The sequence below is a fragment of the Drosophila ananassae genome, chromosome 3L, assembly GCF_017639315.1.
Source record: "Drosophila ananassae strain 14024-0371.13 chromosome 3L, ASM1763931v2, whole genome shotgun sequence".
NCBI lineage: Eukaryota > Metazoa > Arthropoda > Insecta > Diptera > Drosophilidae > Drosophila > Drosophila ananassae.
In genome coordinates, this window is record NC_057929.1 from 19107312 (window position 1) to 19130492 (window position 23181).

At 42.2% G+C, this 23181-nt stretch overlaps 2 protein-coding genes and 1 long non-coding RNA gene across 5 annotated transcripts; 2 read left to right on the forward strand and 1 right to left on the reverse strand.

The window, feature by feature from the left end:
• The first annotated feature begins 463 nt into the window (after positions 1–463).
• On the forward strand, positions 464–6093 carry LOC6496663 (dosage compensation regulator). 2 transcript variants are annotated; one of them, XM_001961320.4, is made up of 5 exons: positions 464–664; positions 733–1258; positions 1669–1987; positions 2292–2982; positions 3557–6093. In XM_001961320.4, exons 1-5 carry the CDS (start codon positions 589–591, stop codon positions 5962–5964), a joined length of 4020 nt encoding a protein of 1339 aa, XP_001961356.1. In that variant the 5' UTR covers positions 464–588; the 3' UTR covers positions 5965–6093. The 2 variants fall into 2 exon arrangements, with proteins under 2 accessions (XP_001961356.1, XP_014763910.1); XM_014908424.3 differs by lacking the exon at positions 464–664 and having other exon boundaries at positions 1118–1604.
• Positions 6094–7092: 999 nt separating this feature from the next.
• LOC116656181 lies at positions 7093–7411 on the reverse strand. The gene is made up of 2 exons (XR_006507266.1): positions 7278–7411; positions 7093–7218 (listed from the first exon to the last, which is right to left on the reverse strand). It is a non-coding gene; the product is annotated as an uncharacterized LOC116656181 (long non-coding RNA).
• An 11-nt stretch (positions 7412–7422) lies between these two features.
• On the forward strand, positions 7423–12426 carry LOC6496664. Of its 2 annotated transcripts, XM_001961322.4 has the most exons (5): positions 7423–7910; positions 7971–8366; positions 8612–11530; positions 11594–11841; positions 11894–12426. In XM_001961322.4, the coding sequence occupies exons 1-5, from the start codon at positions 7584–7586 to the stop codon at positions 12339–12341; spliced, it is 4338 nt and encodes a 1445-aa protein (XP_001961358.1). In that variant the 5' UTR covers positions 7423–7583; the 3' UTR covers positions 12342–12426. The 2 variants fall into 2 exon arrangements, with proteins under 2 accessions (XP_001961358.1, XP_044571563.1); XM_044715628.1 differs by lacking the exons at positions 7423–7910; positions 7971–8366 and adding an exon at positions 8481–8555.
• Positions 12427–23181: the final 10755 nt, after the last annotated feature.

Here is a 23181-nt window from a genome sequence, read left to right on the forward strand (position 1 = left end):
TTCTGTATACATAAGCCAGAAAAGAAATTATCAAACAAGATTATTTGATAATTTAGTATCAGTATTATTCGGTATTTTTTCTAAAACTCGAACTTCAAAAAGCCAAGGGGCCGTGTTTTCTTTTTTATTAATTATTTTATATGTGCCGTATGTGTATATTTTATATGTTTGTTGTTGACGAAAATATTGTGTTCTATAGCCATCAAATTGTATGTATTAAGCTAAAATAACGACATTTATAGTTCCTTTTAAAAAATATATATTTTTAATTATTTAATATATATTCAATATATCTAAAAATTAAGATTTTAAATATACAAAAATATTAAGATTTCGCATCGCAATGCAGTAAATAAATAAAATCATAACTGAAAAATACGTTCTCGAAAAATACTTGTAGACTTCGGCAGTGTTTTTCTTATCGATAGTGTCAATGAAACATCGATATATCTCTACATTTCAAAAATTTCTTTGAATGCGTATCGATACTTTTCACTAAGTTTTCTACCTTCAATTCTGAAAACTCACCCCTATAGCAGAAAATAATTATTACTATTCGTAAATTTAACTGAGAGAAAAAAGGATAATATGGATATCAAGTCGTTTTTGTATGAGTACTGTTCTAAGTCACGCATTGAACCAAAATTAGACGTGCGTCAAACCGGTAAGAGCCTCAATATCGCCTTCGGGCCCATCCATCCTGCCGGTATAAATGACATTTTTCAATTATAGGACCAAAAAACAGGCAGCGGTTTCTATGCGAAGTCCGTGTGGATCAAAACAACTACATCGGTGTGGGAAACTCTACTAACAAAAAGGACGCCGAAAAAAATGCCTGCCGCGACTTTGTAAATTACTTAGTGCGCGTGGGTAAGCTAAATGCCAATGACGTACCCCCAGATGCTGGCCTCGGGACGTCGGGCCCTAGAGGCGGTGCCCAGGGCGAAGGCCAGTCTGTGGGTGGGGGAGGAGACGGGGGTCAGTCGCGACGCGTTTTCGGCGGGAAGTCGGGCCCACAGGATCTAGGTGAAGCGTACCGACCCCTCAATCACGAGGGCGATGGTGGGCATCGCTTCAATATAATCGATCACGTGCAGGAGCAGAAAGATATGAACGAGGCTGAGTCCATCGACGTTAATGCTGCGATTCATGGCAACTGGACCATAGAAAACGCCAAGGACCGTTTGAACATGTACAAGCAGGCAAACAATATTCGCGACGATTACAAGTATACTCCGGTAGGCCCGGATCACGCTAGGTATGTTATGGTCTTAATATTATTCTTATGTGGTAGCGCCTGCGTTCCAGATTTGTCGATTTCTATACCCAGCCAAGTCTGGAACGCAGCTCGCAGGGGGACGCTGGCAGCAACTAAGGGCCATCAGAGCGAAGTGGTACGAAACTGAAAAAGGCGCCCGGCAGCCTTGCATGTTGTTCGTAACAGATACGAACCGACATGCAGGGCGGTCTTGGCTGCAGAAAATTCTCGCTTCCCAGCTGGCTAAATAGTCATTTATCATAATAGCACCACATTGCTCTGGCGGCTGGCTCGCCAAGTGTGTCCTCTGCTGCTCTCAGGGAGTGATTTTTTATAAATCGCTAAGGTAAGTCAAAGTCCGATGGCCCTACGCAGATCTGAAGCTATAGCCTAATTTCTACCTTATTCAGGAGCTTCATGGCAGAGCTGTCTATATTTGTCCCGGCGCTCAAACGAAAGGTCACTGCTCGCGAGACCGGCTCTAATAAGAAGGCGGCCAGCAAGTCGTGCGCTCTGTCACTGGTACGTCAGCTGTTTCACCTGAAGGTGATTGAAGCCTTTAGTGGTACCCTTAAGAAAAAGAAGGACGAAGAGCTGAAGCCCTACCCAGTTAGCCTGGCCCCTCACTTGGTGGCAAGCATTGACGATGTTATTAGGGTGCTGGACATGCCAGTCGTGAATCCGTGCAATATTAAAATCGAACCGGATGCGGCACCAATTTCCCTTATTGTAAGTAAACCTATTTTTCCTATTTTTTTCTGAATTTTACTCGTCCATTTTTGGTAAATATTGATGAACAAACTTTGCCTCCATCGACGCATTTCCGCGCAAGTATCGTGAATCTTGTAAAATATCTTGTCTATTGCAAAGGAAATTAAAGATTCAGTTCTATTTTTGCCGTTAATTTTCTACAAAACTCTGTAATGAAAAGCTGTAAACTTTATATTTTTCAACATACGATACTTTGCGGATAAGGGTCAAACAAGATACATATCAGGATGCTAGGCTTAATAACAAAAACATTTCATTTTAGGTTAACACGAATCGCATGGACTTGGGGCAAGAGCAGGGAGAGAAGCGCCAGGAAAGCTCGGTTATACCCTGGGCGCCTCCGATGCCGAATTGGAACGCCTGGCACGCCTGCAACATTGACGAAGGCGAACTAGCCACAGTTACCATTGATGACCTTTCGGCGGACTTCGAACGCTCGTTGCGCGAGCGCCGTCTGAATGATGCAGAGTATCGGCAGTTTCTCGAGTTCCGTGACAAGCTGCCAATCGCCGCCATGCGCTCTGAGATTCTCAGTGCTATAAACGAAAACCCAGTTGTGATTATTCGAGGCAACACGGGGTGCGGCAAGACAACCCAGATAGCCCAGTACATCCTGGATGACTACATCTCCTCGGGGCAGGGGGGCTACGCCAACATTTATGTTACGCAGCCGCGACGAATCTCGGCCATATCTGTAGCGGAGCGAGTGGCCCGCGAACGTTGCGAGCAGTTGGGTGATACCGTTGGCTACTCGGTACGTTTTGAGTCCGTCTTTCCCAGACCTTACGGCGCAATTCTCTTCTGTACTGTGGGAGTGCTACTGCGCAAGCTGGAAGCTGGCTTGCGAGGGGTCTCGCACATCATTGTTGACGAAATCCATGAGCGGGATGTCAATAGCGATTTTCTGCTGGTTATACTCCGTGACATGGTCGACACCTATCCAGACTTGCATGGTAAGTGTAGGACCTATACCCTTTCACAGAGTATTATAATTTTGTCCAAAAGTGAGACGTAGTGAAGTCTTCTCGGGTCGTGATTACCACATGAACAGATTTTTCTTTTTGTCCGTCTGTATAGACCGAGTATAGACTAGCTTTAAGTATAAACTAGAAGCTCAATTTTGAAGCTTTCGAGATAGGTTTACCCCCGGACTCCCTATTTTCCGGGCCAACCGTTTCTTTTTAAATATTTTTTGATGATTATTTTTTGGATCTTTTATTGGTCCGAATTGCAGAATCCTTGCCGATAATAGTTATTTTTTAAATCTGTTCAGTCAAATTAGGTTCCTATATGGGAACACACTTCAATATCGCTCAATACAGAAAATGTTAACCCCAATGAAGCCTTATGGACAGAATATTAGTCCGAATGCACTGGCGGACATGATTATTTAAAGATATATCCGCGAAATCCTCAGGTTGTAGATCGGGAATTTCCTCTTTGCGTTTTGAAAATTTTGAGAAAATGTAATATCTGAAAGGGTTTGAAAGCGTTACTTAAAGAAAGTTAAACTCTTTGTCGTTTTAGTTATCCTGATGTCAGCCACAATAGACACATCGCTTTTCTCCAAGTATTTTGGCAACTGCCCGGTATTGGAAGTGCCCGGTCGGGCTTTCCCTGTGCAGCAGTTCTTCTTGGAAGACATTCTTCAGATGACTAGTTTCGTGCCCTCCGCGGAGTCCAGACGGAAGCGCAAAGAAGCCGAGGAAGAAGAGCAGATGCAGCTTTCCGAGAACAAAGAGGAGGCGGAGACCAATTACAATAAAGTTTGCGAGGACAAATATTCGCAGCAGACACGCAACGCCATGGCCATGTTGTCAGAGTCAGATGTTAGCTTTGAGCTTTTGGAGTCACTACTGGTTCATATCAAATCGAAGAACATACCGGGTGCTATTCTCGTTTTCCTTCCCGGCTGGAACCTTATCTTTGCGCTAATGAAGTTTCTGCAAAGCTCCAACACATTCGGTAACTCGTCTCAATACCGCATTCTGCCGTGCCACTCCCAGATCCCTCGCGACGATCAGCGCAAAGTGTTTGAGCAAGTGCCTGACGGCGTCACCAAAATCATCCTCTCTACCAACATTGCAGAGACTTCGATCACCATCGATGACATCGTCTTTGTGGTAGACATTTGTAAAGCTCGCATGAAGCTCTTCACTTCCCACAATAACCTTACAAGCTATGCCACCGTGTGGGCTAGCAAAACCAACCTGGAGCAGCGCAAAGGACGTGCAGGCCGCGTCCGTCCAGGCTTCTGTTTCACACTCTGCTCGCGTGCTCGCTATGCCGCACTTGAGGAAAATCTTACTCCCGAGATGTTCCGAACCCCGCTGCACGAGATGGCTCTCACTGTAAAGCTGCTGCGATTGGGGGCTATTCATCACTTCTTGTCAAAGGCTCTGGAGCCCCCGCCGGTAGACGCGGTAATTGAAGCCGAAGTTTTGCTGCGCGAAATGCGCTGCTTGGATGCGAACGATGAGTTGACACCTTTAGGCCGCCTTTTGGCCCGCCTACCGATTGAGCCTCGACTAGGAAAGATGATGGTTCTGGGAGCCGTGTTTGGATGCGCCGACCTTGTTGCGAGCATGGCTTCCTATTCAAGCACGTTCTCGGAAGTTTTTGCTTTAGACATCGGTCAGCGGCGCCTGGCCAACCACCAGAAGGCTTTGAGCGGAAGGAAGTGCTCTGACCATGTGGCCATGATCGTAGCTTCGCAAATGTGGCAGCGGGCCAAGCACCGTGGCGAACAGGAGGAAGCGCGCTTTTGTGATTGGAAGGGACTGCAGATGTCGACGATGAATGTTATGTGGGACGCGAAGCAACAGTTGCTGGATTTGCTGCAGCAGGCCGGCTTTCCGGAAGAGTGTATGGTGCCGTACCACGTGGACGCCGAAGCTCCGGGTGACGATCCACAGCTTGACATTGCTCTGGCGCTGCTCTGTTTGGGCCTCTACCCCAACATCTGCGTGCACAAGGATAAACGCAAGGTTTTGACAACAGAATCCAAGGCTGCGTTGTTGCACAAGACTTCGGTAAACTGCAGCAACTTGGCTATCACATTCCCGTACCCGTTCTTTGTCTTCGGCGAAAAAATTCGGACCCGCGCCGTCTCTTGCAAGCAGCTCTCGATGGTATCGCCCCTTCAAGTGATGTTATTCGGATCGCGCAAGATCGACCTAACTGCCAACAACTTGGTGCGTGTAGACAACTGGATCAACTTCGATATGGAGCCAGAGCATGCTGCCAAAATTGGAGCCTTGAAGCCGGCGTTAGAAGACTTGATTACGGTCGCTTGTGATAATCCGACTGACGTGCTTAGTCTGGAGGAACCTTACGCACAATTAGTAGACGTGGTTAAAAACCTTTGCATTAAGAGCGCTGGAGACTTCAACATAAAACGCCAGGAGGGTATTTTGCCGCATCAATCACGGCAGTCAAGCGCTGGCGGTGGTGGACCTGCGAAACGGGGTCGTTTCGACGGAGGTGGTGGTGGTGGTGGACGCTATTCCGGAGGTTTTGGGAACAGAGGATCAAGCGGCTATGGAAACCGAGGAAATAACAGCGGACGCAGCTTTGGTTCTGGGGGCAACGGAGGCGGCGGCGGTAACAACTTTGGAGGAAGATATGGAAACAATGACGGAGGATATGGTAACATGGGTGGTGGAGGAGGAGGAGGCTATGGTAATACGGGTGGTAGGGACGGAGGATATGGTAACATGGGAGGCGGGGGAGGTGGAGGTGGATATAGCAACATGGGCGGTGGCGGAGGAGGATTTGGCAACATGGGTGGTGGTGGTGGCGGCGGAGGTGGCGCTGGCGGCTATGGAGACAATAGAGGAGGAAACAATGGAAACAGCGGAAACTACAGCGGAGGTAGTTATGGCAACGGAGGCGGAAATAATTTTGGAGGAAGCGGTAACTGGGGACGTTATTAATCATAACTGTGAATCTTTGGGCGTATTCACCAAGTATTGGAAACTGCAGCGGGTAGATAATTAAGATTTTAATTTATACAGAGTAATAAAGTTGACTTAATAAATAAAGAATTTTAGTCAAAAATGGAAGCTCAGAGTTGCCTATCACGCGTCAATTTGTTCCAGCTGACAATCAATACTGCAGAAGAAGACTCCGCTCGGGTCGCATATTTGAGCAGGATTCGAGCAAACGTGGCACCACCGCATACGCTTGATTTTTGCGAGTAGTGCGTCGGCGCCCGGCGCCTGCAAGCTGCTGTCTGCCACGGCAGTAGCCAGCCGCTCGTGATCCAACTGCAGTTCGCGTATTTCAAGTTCCCAGCGCATGGATATCGCGTTGATGTAGGCGTTCGTTGTGGAAGACACGACGCCGCTATCCAACAGCTTCGGATTGGCATTCAGTAGACTCTGAATCTTCTCTGACGCGCCCTTGATGGCGTTGTACTTAACGAGAATAATTGTCCGAAGACGGTTAAGTTGTCTAGCACCAAAGAATGGACGGATGTCTATTTGCATTTGTCGAGTCCTGGAATGGTGGTTGTCGGCTTCCCGCTTGCCTTTCGAGGGCCGATTCTTTGGCACGAATACTACAGTGGCGTCAGAATCGCTGTCCGAATCGATGCAGATGATTGATGATTCCTCGTCGCTCATTTTTTGCTTTTTTTTTTAAACTCTGAAACCCCTTTGGAGAAAACTTTCAGCGCGCGTCATTAACCGTTATTGAATACCAGGGAGGAAGAAACGCGTGCCATCAAATATCGATGCGCCATTCACGTCACTGATACGTGCGCCACCGGTATATTATTAGCTAACATTATTTCCAATAATTTTCATGTAAAAGGGTGTTTTAATAAAATTTTACGTTTCTTTATTTATCTATGTTCGTATATTTTATGATTTACATAAACTATTTAGTTATATAATGTTCAATTTACTGGAAAATTTACTTTAATTTTAAAAACATTTTTATGATTTTGATTGAAATAGTCAAAAAATAGATGATAAAAAGGAGATAATCGTTAACTTTGTCGACCACTGGTAATTGAATTGAATAATACCTTTACGGTTTTAAATCGATTCACACGAAACTCAGAGAGGGTGACGAGGTAGTTTATTTTAATCCGCAAACATTGCATTTACAATTTTCTTAGTTGCATCAAGTTTTAAAAATGTATGCACTTATTTTGGAGGATATGGTATAACCCATTTTTACACCTTAAAAAAAAAAAAAACTGTAAACTGGTGGAAAATACAAACAAAAAAATGGAACAAACAAAACGAAGCAAAATGTCCAAAAGAATTTGATTTTTTAAACTCTCAGTCAAGCGGTCACTAAATATGTTGATCAAATTTAAACAAACAATATCGGTTTTCTCTGCGTGAGACCCTTTCACTTAAAAACCGAATTATTTTCTGACCGAATTGTTCAAGGGGTCCATAAATGAGACTTAAGTATCGATATTTTTTATATAGGGTTTATCGGCCACCACCATATATTTATCGCCATCAATTTGGTCCATTCCTAGCATTTCTTTTCGGCGCGTAGTTTTTCGAAGCCCCGTTTAATCCTTAAAACTGCTATGGACTTTGATAATGCTAAAGAGAATATACAGCCGTTGGCAAGCGGTCGCAACGTAAGCCTGTTGCAGGCTTCACTCAGCCAGGACTCAGGACAGGCTCAGGAACTATTGGCACAGCGCAAGCAATGGGAGGAGAAGGTACGCTCTTATTCCGGGGAGGACCCTCTGGACCCTTGGTACTCGTACATATGCTGGATCGAACAGAGCTATCCGGCAGGAGGCACTGGTTCTGGCTTACAGGCAGCTCTCTACCAATGCCTTACCAAGTTCGAGAAGGACGAGCGTTACCGACAGGATCGGCGTTTCATTAAGTTGTTTATCAAGTTTGTAAGTCTGAGGAATTTGAATTGCGAAGGCCAGTTTTCTGACTCCGTTTTTCTCTCATAGATGGAAAAAGAAAAGGACCAAATCCAGTGCTACCAGCAGATGTACAACGACGGTATTGGAACCATGCTGGCTGATTTTTACATTGCCTGGGCATATAGCTACGATCTTAGTGGAAACATGCGCAAAGCCGACGAGATTTTCCGCCTCGGAATGGACTGTCGAGCCGAACCGTTAGAAGATTTGCGTGAGGCCCACCAACATTTCGGCTTCACGGTGTCCCAACGTATGTTCTATACCGACGGCGAGGAGGTCAGCGCAGTCACACAGGAGTTGAATGAGCGACGGCTTGCACTGCAATCGTTGCATGGCCGCCGAAAAAGAAGCACCAGCACCGTTACTGTAGGCAGTGTTCGCACTGGTGCTGCCGTAAAAAGCGGAATGCCGGGTGTGGTGCAGGTGAGTGGAGTTTTGTTTAAATTCCTTAATAAAAATGTTTGGATTTATACAGATGTATTTATAAAATGTTTATTTTTTGTGTGCTATACAAATATATTTATCAAATTAAAGAGAAAAAGGATCTTCTTGTCAGAAAAATCTAAGGATTGATTTAGGCGTAAAGATAAGCGGAAGCTTGTAATTTTTAAGGTTTTTAAATATTGTTCGTGAAATATGAAACATTACTGTATTTTTTTTTTTATCAGGTTGACGCTCCGAGTACAAGCCGCATGCGCAATGCTAGCCGCAATGTGGAGGTTTATAACGACGAGAATGTTGATGTCAATGTGCTGCCGACCGTTGCCGAAGTTGAAACTAAGTCGACCCTGCGTTCCATAATTGATGCGGCCCGCGGACAAGAGAATGTTAAAGAAACGGTGGCGTGGAACATGGCGCATTCCAATTCACACAAGAGCGGTAAGATGTTTGCAGGAAACGTCTCGCCAGATTTGGGTTTTGACATACACATAGATGAACCATCGCTGCCACCGATTACAAACTACGAACGTCGCCTGGAGAAACCCTTCAGATTTACCCCGAACTTCGTGGCCAAAAGCATTCCGCAGGAAGCTTGGGTGACGCCAGTCACCATCGAGGACGAGCCAAACTCAACCGGAGTGCCCTCCTACCACAAGTGTCTCCTGTACCCACGACCCAACTTGGAGTTTTCCCCCGAAGAGTACCGCGCTTACATGCATTTAAGCCGGCACGATCCCAAGCACGCCTTTGTTTTAAGACAAAATGAGTACTGGGGCACAGGCGCACTTACGGGCGTCCGTTGCTACCCAAACTTCGCCAAAATTTCTAAGCCGCAACCTCGCGACGAATTGGATCAGTACTGGAAGCCACCACCGGTTTCGGGTTTGCAGACCGTGTTTGAAAAGTTATATGACGACGAGGAGAAAATGGAGTATCAGCCGGAGGAACTCCTGGCAAAAAAATGGCAGCAAAAACGGAACAACACTATGCACGGCGAGGTTGACATGGAGGAGACAGTATGCCTCTCTGGAAATAAAATTCCCCGACGTAAAAGTTTTTTCCCCACTTCTCTTAAAAAGTCTATTGCACAGCGTAATATGTCTGACGTAATGGAAGAAATAACGCAGGATTGTGCTGACCCCGCCGCAGAAACAAGTCATGCTCCGCCACCGGTGGTGGTTTCCCCTGCAGTTGCCAAACCGACATCTCAAAAATCTGCCGCACCGCCGGCGGAAAACTTTGCTGTGCCAGCACCGCCTACCAATAAAATAGAGATTTACGAGGACTCAGAGGAGCAAAAACCAAACACAAAACCAGCTCCTTCGGGTCCCTTTTTTGAAGCGGATGAAACATGCTCCACTCAAATGTTCAATATGTTCCTAAAGAATCAGGCAGTAAGCACTCCCAAGTGTTCTCAAAAACAGGCGCCGGTAAGACAGTTTGGCACCGTGCTGAAAGAATTATCGACGGTTGATGATGGAGCACTGGCTGCCTCCGCGGAGTCTCCTTTGGAGCCTCAGTCCCCCAAGTTGCGTAAAGAGCTTTCCACTATTTTAGAGACTTCCGAACACGGTACCCAGAGCTCTGCAACCTCCAATGCAACCACCAAGTCGACCATAACTTCAACTTCATCTTCGCCTGGTTCACACGGGGCAGTGACTTTAGTCACTAAAAGTGCGGAATATACACCAGGTCCTATTCGTCTTCAGAAGCCCGCTGTTCCGGAATTCTCTACGGCCAAGGAGCAAGACCTTCCTGGAGAAAACTTTTCACGACGCGAGCTGTGGGAGCCGAATGCACCTAGCGTACCGATGCTAAAATCATTGCGTTTTCAGGAGGACAAGACGGAGACTATTCCCAGACCGCTTTCTTGCTTTCAAGAGGATAAAACAGAAACGCTACCCCGCCTTCCATCTGCACTGCCGGAGATTTCTCTTCACCAATCACTGGCTCCTTCACCCCAACTTCCATCACTAGACAATGAGAGCGATCTTTGTGGATTTTTCGGAAAAACTCCGCCCAAGATGCATCCGTTTGGTTCTCCATTGTCACAAGTCTCGACCAAGCGCACATGCGACCAGGCTACGCCGGACATTTTTAGCAAATCCATTAGAAACAAAAAGGATCAAAGTGCCAAAATCACAGATGACTTGTCGTTTGTTCCTGAAACACAACCGATGTCACTACCCACGCCAAATGTGGGAGTCATGCAGAAGCAGTTTGAGATTTTTCTCGATGAGACTCAGCCAGAGCTACCAACTCCAAAAGACCTTAGCCTTCCCTTAAACTGCACTCTACCGGAAACGCAAGTGTCCGTGCGAAAGTCGCCGCGCTTGGAGTTATCTCTGCGAAAGGAAACCGACGCCATCGGCCCTTCCCACATCACCTCGTCGTTTATAAAGGATTGCATTGAACTAAGTACCTGCCCGCCTCCTCCAGTGTCTACTACCACATTCAACAGTAAGTGCTCAAAGTTTAGCGATCAGTCCATGTCAGGATCTCGAGAAGAATCAACAGGAAAGCGTGATTCAGACAGTGGAAAGATCGACAATTTTTTCGAGCTGAACGCAGCTACTGAGATGTTTGCTACGAACATTAGCATGATTAAGAATTCTACGCTTCTACCACCGCCACCGCCTGCCGAAGCAACGAAGGCACTGCCATCGCCTAAAGATGAAATGAGCATATATTACAAGACACCTCCGTTAACTCCCAAGCAGTCTCACCATTCCTGGCCGCGGCCCAAATTGGAGACACATCAGGATGACAATTACATCCACCCCAAAGGCACTATGGACGCGACCATGCTGAACGAAACTATATCCGATACTAACGTAAACCCTTTTAATGTGGACCTCATTGCCTCGTTTCTTAAGTCCGTTGACTTCTACATGTACATCGAAGAGCTTCCACACTGTCAGTTGGTGGGTCACGTTAAAAGGTTGCAACCCAACACACAGATTGAGATACATGATGAGCGGTTCGAAGTTTCAAAGATGATTGGCAAGGGCGCTTACGGGTCCGTCTATGTAGGTCGCCACACTAACTCCGGCAAGAAGGTGGCCCTTAAACAGGAGCGGCCTCCTAGTTATTGGGAGTTCTACATCAGCCTTGAGGTGCACAGTCGTTTAACCAGTGAGCAAATGGTAAGTCGTCCCTACGAGGTTCCAAAATTATGCAAAAAATAATATTATATTTTTGTTGCCTAGATGTCTGCATATGCACATATTGATTACGCTTTAGTCGGCAACAATTCGAGTGTGTACGTTTCAGACTATGCGGAGTATGGATCTCTAATTGGTGTGTGCAACAAGGTCAAGAATGCCACCAACAAAAATCTTGATGAATATGTGGTGATGCACATGAGCTGTCAGCTGCTCGACATTATCGACCATCTGCACGCCATAGACATTATTCACGCAGACATAAAGCCGGATAACTTCCTGCTGATGAGGCCGTAAGTATTTTAGCTAACAGCTTGCCATTGCAGCACTAACCCTGCTTTTCAGATTGGGTTCGAATCCCAATGAGGTCAGCCTGCAGCTGATTGACTTCGGCGTGGCCATCGACACCAGGCTCTTCCACGCCAATCAGACATTCAATTATGTGCATCATGATGAGATGTTTAAGTGTATTGAGATGCGTACGCAGCGCCCGTGGACTTATCAGCTTGATTTATTCGGCTTGGTGGGCGTTATGCATGTGCTGCTCTTGGGCCGGTACATGGAGGTGGTGCAACGAAATACAAATGGTGTTTGGATGCCGAAGACCGCCCTGCCACGCTACGTCCAGCGTCAGTTATGGGAAACAATATTTCGAACCCTACTCAACGTTCGTGACTGCCGCACGATGCCTAATTTGCAGGAATTGAAGGCGCTTCTAAAATCTGAATTACTTGAGAAGGAGAAGTATGTGAAGGAGGCAATAACGTTATTTAATAAAATTGTAAATACCTAGATACGTTACATAAATTTATTGAAAAAAAATATAAAATTTTATAATATTTAACGATAGGCACAATAAAAATATGTTTTTAATTAAATATGAAAAAGTTGTATATTAAAAGTGAATTTTTCAAAGATAAGGATATAAGCTGATACACCCTTATGGTTAATAGGCAGATTATATTAAAAGATATACATATATAGCAAATATAGGGTTTAGTTGACCGATATTTGTCAGAATTTAATTATTCTTCCAATACAAATTTTGAAAAAAGCCCTCACCAATCTTCAAAAACACCAAGGTTGTGCAGTTTCCGATCATTTAGTAATATGACATCAATATATAGACGCCCGATCTTTGTGAAATTTGGTAAATCGGATGAATTGCCTCAAAATAGAATCTATAAGATAGCCCTATTACTTAAAAAACGGCAACGTTATGACATTTATAATAAAGTTACATCAGTTATATGAAAGATATAGGATATATTCAAGCAATCCCGACCGTTCCGACTTATACACTGTGTCCAAAGGCAAGTACGGACGGATATCGAATCAGGAGGTGATCGTGATCCAGAATATATATATATACCATATAGCGTTCTAGATGTCTCCTTTACAGAAATTATAGTATCCTCCTTGACCAAAATTATAGTACCCTCTTCCAGGGTATCAAATTACACTGTGCGACAAAAAAAAAAAAACTAAATACACTTGGGAAACGAGATAGTGTAGGTTGTTAATCTGGTCGAAGAGAACTCAAAAATATTTTTTTTTATATTTTTGGAACCCTCCAATTTTTTGTTATTTAAAAAAAAACGTTTTTCGGGACTTTTTTGCGCTTAAAAATTCCTGAACGCGTTTTTTTCAACCGATTTCAAAATTTTCGGTGTTTTTCAATAGTTAAATGTTGTAGCTTTTGAAAAAAAAATATATCTTCGATTTTGTTGAACAAAAAGGACAAAATTTTTACACCTGAAACTAAAGTTTTCGACTTTTATTCGTGTTTTTTGGATTTTGATGCCAGTTTTTCGGTAAAACTTACTAAAATTCTGTCATGTTTGCCACATATCAATGTTGTCTTATTCATTCTGAATAAAACGAGACAAATTTCATCAAAAAATAATGAAAATTGGTGAAGTTATAACGCTTTTCCCAAAAAAAGTCAACTCAACCTAGCGGGCGCTTCGGAGGAACAATGTGTATAAAAATAAGAGTATATTGCTTTCTTCTGACAAAAAGTTTGTCATTTATGCCACATATTAATATTGTCTCAATAATACTGAATAGAACGAGACAAATTTCATTAAAAAATAATACAAATTGTTGAAGTTATAACGCTTTTCCCAAAAAAAGTCAATAAAACCATGGGAGCACTATAAGAAGAAGAGCATATTCCTGACTTATACACACAGGTACTCCGGAGCGTACGCAAGGTTGAATTGACTTTTTTTGGGAAAAGCGTTATAACTTCAACAATTTGTATTATTTTTTAATGAAATTTGTCTCGTTCTATTCAGTATTATTGAGACAATATTAATATGTGGCATAAATGACAAACTTTTTGTCAGAAGAAAGCAATATACTCTTATTTTTATACACATTGTTCTTCCGAAGCGCCCGCTAGGTTGAGTTGACTTTTTTTGGGAAAAGCGTTATAACTTCACCAATTTTCATTATTTTTTGATGAAATTTGTCTCGTTTTATTCAGAATGAATAAGACAACATTGATATGTGGCAAACATGACAGAATTTTAGTAAGTTTTACCGAAAAACTGGCATCAAAATCCAAAAAACACGAATAAAAGTCGAAAACTTTAGTTTCAGGTGTAAAAATTTTGTCCTTTTTGTTCAACAAAATCGAAGATATATTTTTTTTTCAAAAGCTACAACATTTAACTATTGAAAAACACCGAAAATTTTGAAATCGGTTGAAAAAAACGCGTTCAGGAATTTTTAAGCGCAAAAAAGTCCCGAAAAACGGTTTTTTTTAAATAAAAAAAAATTGGAGGGTTCAAAAAATATAAAAAAAATATTTTTGAGTTCTCTTCGACCAGATTAACAACCTACACTATCTCGTTTCACAAGTGTTTTTTCACTGTCGCACCGTGTTATTTGCATACCATGTAACTGTCATGTAACTGAACGAACCTTGCTATTTTTGAATAAGTTTGGGGCTGTTTCCAACAATTTTATTAGACAATAGATTTGAGGGTGAAATTCTTATAAGGATAAGAAGTTTCATTTCTTGTCTTATAAAATTAAGTTACTCAAATTTAGTTTTAAAAACAAGAAAGGAAAGCTAACTTCGGGCGGAGCCGAAGTTGATATACCCTTGCAGTTCAGTCGCAGTCCGCTAGGTGGCGCCACGCATTTTAAATTATTAGATATATAGCGGATCGTATATAGTCGGCCGATCCTTATGAAATTTGGCATATTGAATTATGTTGCCCAAACAGTAATCTGTACCAAGTCCCAGCTTTCTAACTTAAAAAACACCAAAGTTATGCCAATTCCGATCGTTGTATGACAGCTATAGGATATAGTCGGCCGATCCTTATGAAATTTTGTACATAAGATATTTTGGTCAAGTATAACATGTGTGGAAAGTCCCAACCCTCTATCTTAAAAAACACCAAAGTTATGGCATTTCCGATCAATCAGTTATATGGCAGCTATAGGATATAGTCAACCGATTCCGGCCGTTCCGACTTATATACTACCTGCAAAGGAAAGAAGGGTGTGTGCAAAGTTTCAACTCGATAGCTCCAAAACTGAGAGACTAGTTTGCGTAGAAACCGACAGACAGACGGACAGACGGACAAGCTTATATCGACTCAGGAGGTGATCCTGATCAAGAATATATATACTTTATAGGGTCGGAGATGTTTCCTTCACTGCGTTGCACACTTTTGACCAAAATTATAATACCCTCTGCAAGGGTATAACAAGTAAGAACAAAGTACTCCATGAGTTATGTATGTTTCAGAAGTGGATCCACCACATAAATATGATTGTTTATGTAAACATACATTTCCAGCCTTAGCATTTTGTTTATTACTTTTTAGATATAAACAGAAAGTCTTAAACTGAAACTTAGTTCACAAAGGGATAGTGTGTAGAAAACAAGCGCCTCACATTATGTGATTACAAATAATTAATTGCTGTTTTCCAATTTTTAAAATTTATCTACACTAGTTAGAATACGCTAGAACAGTATACCTAACACTTATTGTAGATTCCTTCATTGGTCCAACAAACAACCGCATGGGAAGCGCTTTGTGAAATCGCCCGCGGTCGCTTTAGCGCGTATAAACAAAATAATTTTGACCCAATTAAGCGGTTTTACGTAAATTCTACAATGCGGCTCCCAATGCGGGAAATGCCATTCGAGGGGTATTCGGTTGAAAACGAGAGGACAATGCAATTTCGGCGAAACACACATATAATTTCGGTAGCGTGTTTGTGGGGGGTGTGGAAGGCACGGTGCCATGCCATTTTCATTCCCCATTTGGAATTCGGTATTCTGGTTTTTTGCGTTCCACAGCATTTGTCTGTTTTCCCGGACCGGCCCTGTCGTTCGGCGCGTTCATGCGCGACACAATGGGTTGACGTGTGGTGCGTGGTGGGCACTCCATCTACTGCCATTCCCATGCATATGCACCGCATATAAATCAAAGTCAGAAATGGCTCGACATGATTCACAAATGATTCAAACAGGCGGCCGTTTCGCCGCCGCCATATGAAAGTCTTATAAATCAAAGTGCCCGACTCGACGCTATGTGACTCGGATCCTCGGAGCTCCGAAGCCCCGAGGACTCGGGCCTGGCAATTGCATGCGGTTAACTATACGTTCACGGTTAACTGATGTCTTGCTCCCCCTTCGTCCTGTGACCGCCGTTGTTGCCGTGTTATGAATTCCGTGGGAGGGTGTACTGTATACTTGTCCCCTATATACTTCGTGCATTTTTTTTGGAGCTAAACTCACCTGGTTTACAGATGGCGACAATATAGCCCAGCTTAAATTATAGTTTTACGTCTGTTCTTTTTTCCCCTGTGTCTCGTTTGAACATACCTTAAAATATCAGACTGCCCTTGTATTTAATCTTCACCACATAGACCAATAATGTACTATTTAGAAATCGTCAAGCAATCTATGCATGACTTTCTGGATTAGCTGTAAAGTAAGATTCCTCGCATAAGATCATGATACGAATCAATTGAACAAAGAAACAAACGCACAAGATTTGACTTCCATTGAGGATTGAAATTCTGAAGCACTTGGCTAATCCTTTCCAAGGCTAAGGATTGGTGCTCTTCGATCTTCGGATGAAACGATATATTACGGTCGACCCAGAAGCCATATTCTGCAGAGGAAGAAGGTTACCCCAGGTCCTGGTTCCTGGGACGGCCCTTACCGTCCCGCATGATTTATGCAAATTGAAAATGACCTTAGACCCCGCCAAGCGCACTGACACACTGTCCATTTACAAAGTTTTGTGTGGGGGAGGGTGTGGGGAGATTCGCCGCCCCTTGTTGACTTGATTGTGGCCGCCGCTCGACGCTTACTCCATCGCATATCCCTCTGGCATCTGCTCATGTCCTCGAGCTCGTCCTTATCTATATTTACTTGCATTCGGGCGGGTTGGTGGGAATGCTTTTTGTCGGTATCGTTGTTGGCGTTTTACATTTTGCATCTCAAAGTATTTTAGCGCCATTATTTCATGAAATTCACATTTATTTTGCAGCTGCTCATAGCAAAAAGCTGTCTGCCCCATTTCCCGGCAACCTTTCCCTGGTCTCTGCCATAGCAGCTTGTTCAAAGCATTATACTCGTAAATATTTTTTATGGTGGATATAAGCAGTATGTGCATCCGCACACACATCCCTCACTTATCGTTAGCGGGTGGAGTCAAGCAAAAAACTACCATTGTGATTATCAGACTCTTTTTCCCAGAGTATTTAAACAAATTAAGTTGGGGGTTTACAGAAATGAAGACGAAAATGGTTTCAAAACTAATTTATAACACATGAGAACCAGTAGGAACAACGTCAAACGTCAACGTTAAGTAGCCTTACAGTTATTTATTAAACATCTGGGGGTTACGTCTGGGAGTTAGGTGTGGAAGTTAAGTCTGGGAGTTGCGTGGTCTGTAGGAATATAGAGCCTTCGTACACAGTACGGCTTAAATCGCTGGGATAGATCCGACAGTTATGAGGGGAAAAGATTTGGATGGTTGTTGTGATAATTGATTATGTGTTTCAGAATAATGTTTGAAATTTAAATCTGAACTCTCATCATAAGACTATGATCTCTCTCTCCAATGACTCAAAAAATTACTCATTAGAGAGGACATTTTTTTAGAGAAAAGTGTATTCTAAGAGGACGGATGATCCTGGGAAAAAAATTACGAGAAATGAATTTCGGTAGCCAGTAGCCTACGGATTTTGGTAGCTGATAAATAATGCATAAGATCTTCTAATAAAGAGTAATCATTAAAAAATTGTTCGCATCGGTACACGGAAGGATCGAATTACTTTAAAAGTAATATTTGAAATCATTTATGCTGAATATATAATTTTTGAGTCAACTTCAAAAAAATACTGTTTACTAAAAATAGGTAGCTGGGAAAGCTAGCTTTGCCCGGAGCTATAGTGGATGTACCCAGTAGGTGACGAGTTATATCAAGACTGGCATCGGATATGTATCGGACATACATAGTTGGCCGATCCCTTTGAGAAAGTTCCAACTTGCTATCTTCCAAACAAAAAAGTTTACGATTGATTACTCATATGGCAACTATAGCTAATAGTTTACTTATACGGCCGTTTCGACTTATATGTATACTGCGTGCAAATGAAAGGCTTGGAGACTAGTTTGCTTAGAAACAGACAAACGGACATGTTTATAACGACTCAGGAGATGATCCTGATCAAGAATATCATCCCTTTGCAGGTGTATAAAAATAACAAATAAAGAGTACTTTTTAAATTAATTGTTAAAAATCACTTTTAAAATATATGAAATATATAAATGTATAAAAACATTTGGATGGAGTTTTTTATAAACGAATAAGTCAAAAGTGTGCAACGCAGATAAGGAGAAATTTCCGACCACGTAATGTATATTCTTGATATAGGCTCTCAGTTTTAAAGCTTTTCGACTTTGTAAGTCAGAACGGCCGCGATCGGTCTATAGTCAACCTGTAGCTGCCATATAACTGACTGATGGGAAATGCCACAACTTTGGGGTTTTTTTTAGTTAAAAAGCTGGGACTTGGTACAGATTCGATTTTGGACAAAATAATTCGATCTGCCAAATTTCATAAGGATCGGTCGACTATTTCTTATATGCTTGGGGCTGTTTTAAACATTTTTATTAGAAAATTGATTTGATAGTGAAATTCTCATAAGGATCGGCCAACTATCTACGATCCGATATATATATAATAAGATAAGCTGCTACCTAACTACCAGGGTATATCAAGTTGGGCTCCGCCGGAAGTTAGCGCTCCTTTCTTGTTATACCCTTGCAGAGGGTCAGTTTAAGAGCTATCGAGTTGAAACTTTGCACACATCCTTCTTTTTCTTGCAGGTAGTACATAAGTCTGAACGGCCGCGATCGGTCGACTATATCCTATAGCTGCCATATAACTGATTGATCTGAAATGCCACAACTTTGGGGTTTTTTTTAGTTAAAAAGCTGGGACTTGGTACAGATTCGATTTTGGACAAAATAATTTGATTTGCCAAATTTTATAAGAATCGGACGACTATATCCTATTGCTGCCATATAACTGAACGATCGGAAATGGCACAACTGCAAGGGTATATCAACTTCGGCTTTGCCTGAAGTTAGATTTCCTTTCTTGTTTTTTAATTAGACTTCATACTTAAAGCAAAGTGTTTGGAAAAACCGTTCAGTTAGGCCAATTGACCCGATTGGCCCAATAACGTTTAGATATTCTTAGCCGTTAAGAGATTTTAATATGGAATGTTCTGTTTCTAGCCCACCAAATGAAAAAGGTAAATTTAACTTTTTTTAAATGAAATTGTTAACAAAAACCCCCATCTTCAATTTGATTTTATAATGATAAATGATAAAAAGACCCTATTTTTGGTACTCCAGACATCTGCAGACGGTCTTGCTGTTTTTAAATCTGGCCGCCGTGTACAACAAACGATTGAATATCGGCGTGCTTGGAATGAAAGTATTCAGGTAAATCTACGTTTAATAACTGCGTCTTGTGATTAATCTTATGGTGAAGGTGAAGCTTATTAATTTAATTTTATACTAGATTATTTCTTTTTAGATTATTACCACGGCCGTAGGCATCAAATCTGGCGATTGGAAGACATTTTGTGGCATTCGCTTGTCCCAAGGCCTATTCCAGGGCCTGAGCATACCCTGACTCCATTAGCACCTGGCAAAGAGGTCTCTTCCCCCGTACCGAAAGCTTCTTGGCGTGGTAGCCTATTCCGGAATTTTCTATGGCACGATACTCGCCTCGTTGGCCAGTGGCATCATTGCGGGCAGTCCTATCGGTTGGCCTGGTATGATGTACTTGCCAGCTGCATTAGTGCCCCGGAACGCGACTACACCCAGCGAACTCTTTGCCCGCAGCATCGCTGTCCCCAGGGTCCGCCGCCTGTGCCCTGGAGAGACATCCTAGGATCGGTTACTTTCCGAGCTTTGGTGGTCAAAACCAAAAGTTGGTTGACTCCACGATAGAGCTGCAGATACCTTCGTATTTAAGCGGTGTGCTTGTGATGTCCATTGAAAATAATGGCCTGAGAACAGCATTGCCCCACCTAGTCCAGGTGGCGGTTTCATATTTGTACCTGTTCTAAGCCAAAGTGGCTGTCATGAGGAGAACTCCTTTAAGAAAGTGGGCCCACTCTGTGTCCTCTTGGGGCCGGCAGCAGTGTTCAACGGCATCGGATACTTGGTCCAGCGTAATGCGGACTTGGTCGTAGTACTGATGTGCGTCAAGAAGGGCTTGAACGCAAGCTCCGACATTGGAGGCTTCACGAATGCCATCGACTTGTCCCCAAACCACGCAGCTGTCCTATTGGGCATCTCCAGTGACGTGGCCGAGTTGCCGACGCAGCGGGGTCCCCTTGTCACTGGAGCTATTGTTACGGATCCGGTAAGTGGAAGTTTACTCTGCCCTGGAAATTCCGTTTATATTTATAACTTGTACTTTTTAGACGGATCGCTCCCAATGGACCGTCTTTGTACTAATCGCTGTGGTATTTTTCATGAGCAATTGGATATTCATCTTTTGGGGCTCTAGCGATAAGCAGCCATGGAACTCTGACTTCGGGCGAAGCCGAAGTTGATATACCCTTGCAGTTGTGCCATTTCCGATCGTTCAGTTATATGGCGGCTATTGAATATAGTTGGCCGATCCCTATGAAATTTGGCCATTAAGATTATTTTGCCCAAAATGGAATCGGTACCAAGTCCCATCTTTCTAACTTAAAAAACACCAAAGTTATGCCAATTCCGATCGTTCTATGACAGCTATAGGATATAGTCGGCCCATCCTTATGAAAGTTTGTACATAAGATATTTTCAAATATTTCAAAAATAAAATCCAAATAAAAAAGGGCTTAAAAAGAAAAACGTAAACATTGACTCAACTAGGATTAGAACTCAGGCCTTCCCGTGTTAGAAACCATTACGCTCTTCATTCGGCTAATCTCAAACTTCCTCACTTACGGCAAATTTTGATGTAATTCTGCTTTATGTTTCAGTGTCTCATGTCTTAATGAGAAGAATGCAAAATTTTATGAGTAGAACGCTTTATATGCATATGCCCCCACTGAGCATATAATGCATATAAATAAATGCAGCCACCACCGTTTTGGGCCAAATCATGGATTAAAAGCTAAAAAAAAACCAGGCAAACCAACTCCGCCAATACTTATCTAATATTTATTATTTTATATCGCACACCCAAAATAAATTGTTACATTCAACAATTGGTTCAACTAGAAAAACTGGAAAAACGTAATTTCCAGTTTTTTTAATTTTTTATCTTTGCGCATTTATTTTAGATATAATACATGTTTATTATATGATTGATCGGATATGCCATAACTTTGTTTTCTTTTATAAGTTAGAAGGATGGGACTTACTACAGATTGCATTTTGGGAAATCTTATCCGATTTGCAAAATTTTATTAGGATAATTGGCTTAACTTTGTTGTTTTTGAAGCTAGAATGATGGGACTATCTATGGTTTCCGTTTTGGGCAATCTAATCCTATGTTTCATAAGAATCGGCCAACTATATCCTATACTTGCCATATAACTGAACGATCGGAAATGGCACAACCTTTCTATTTTTAAAGATGCTTGGGGCTGTTTCCAATATTTTTATTAGAAATTTTGTTGATGGTGAAATTCTCATAAGGATCGGACAACTATATAGGATCCGATATATGTAATAATAACATAAGCTTCTGCTTAACTGCAAGGGTATATCAACTTCGGCTCCGCTTGAAGTTAGCTTTCCTTTCTTGTTTTTTAATAATTTATTATATAGTGGAACTCTCATAAGGATAGGCCTCTCATCTGTTAATTTGTTAAAATAATTTGGTTTCCCACAACTACGAAACAGTTTTGGATTTTAAATACATTTTTGGGCAAATTTTTAATTAAAATTTTTAAACTAACTAAATTCCAATACCTTTGTAAATTAAAAATACGTATAATTTCAGAGCCACTGAAGCTATTGAAAAATTCTTTACGTCTTTTGAAAGGTTTTTAATTATTCCACCTTCTTGAATCTATAGAGTTAAAAAAAAATGGTTTTGATGTTTATCCTTACAATTAAAGTATTGCTAACTGTGTAAATCGCCTGTCCAGAGGTTACTTCCATATATGTATATATATTCTATATGTTATGCGTTCTATTTTAAATAATTGAAGATCAATATTTACAAAAAAACAAGAAAGGAAAGCTAACTTCGGGCGGAGCCGATGTTGATATACCCTTGCAGTTCAGTCGCAGTCCGCTAGGTGGCGCCACCCATCTTATTTTATTAGATATATAGCGGATCGTTTATAGTCGTCCGATCCTTATGAAAATTGGCAGATCAAATTGTTTTCCCCAAAATAGAATCTGTACCAAATCCCATCTTTCTAACTTAAAAAACACCAAAGTTATGCCAATTTCGATCGTTCTATGACAGCTATAGGATATAGTCGGCCGATCCTTACGAAATTTTGTACATAAGATATTTTGGTCAAATATAACATGTGTAGAAACTCCCAACCAAAGTTATGGCATTTCCGATCAATCAGTTATATGGCAGCTATAGGATATAGTCGACCGATCCCGGCTGTTCCGACTTATATACTGCCTGCAAAGGAAAGAAGGGTGTGTGCAAAGTTTCAACTCGATAGCTTTAAAACTGAGAGACTAGTTTGCGTAGAAACAGACAGACGGACAGACGGACCGACGGACAGACGGACATGCTCATATCGACTCAGGAGGTGATCCTGATCAAGAATATATATACTTTATAGGTTCGGAGATGTCTCCTTCACTGCGTTGCACACTTTTGACCAAAATTATAATACCCTCTGCAAGGGTATAACAAGAAAGGAAAGCTAACTTCGGGCGGAGCCGAAGTTGATATACCCTTGCAGTTCAGTCGCAGTCCGCTAGGTGGCGCCACCCATCTTATTTTATTAGATATATAGCGGATCGTTTATAGTCGGCCGATCCTTATGAAAATTGGCAGATCAGATTGTTTTCCCCAAAATAGAATCTGTACCAAGTCCCATCTTTCTAACTTAAAAAAAACCAAAGTTATGCCAATTCCGATCGTTGTATGACA

Excerpts from the sequence above, each read along its gene's own strand:
- LOC6496664 (XM_001961322.4), top strand. The coding sequence starts at position 7,584 with ATGGACTTTGATAATGCTAAAGAGAATATACAGCCGTTGGCAAGCGGT. Across the intron at positions 11,531-11,593 it reads GTTTAACCAGTGAGCAAATG|ATGTCTGCATATGCACATAT; the intron begins GTAAGTCGTCCC and ends TTTGTTGCCTAG. Across the intron at positions 11,842-11,893 it reads AACTTCCTGCTGATGAGGCC|ATTGGGTTCGAATCCCAATG; the intron begins GTAAGTATTTTA and ends CCTGCTTTTCAG.
- LOC6496663 (XM_001961320.4), top strand. The coding sequence starts at position 589 with ATGGATATCAAGTCGTTTTTGTATGAGTACTGTTCTAAGTCACGCATT. Across the intron at positions 665-732 it reads ATTAGACGTGCGTCAAACCG|GACCAAAAAACAGGCAGCGG; the intron begins GTAAGAGCCTCA and ends TTTCAATTATAG. Across the intron at positions 1,259-1,668 it reads GTAGGCCCGGATCACGCTAG|GAGCTTCATGGCAGAGCTGT; the intron begins GTATGTTATGGT and ends TACCTTATTCAG.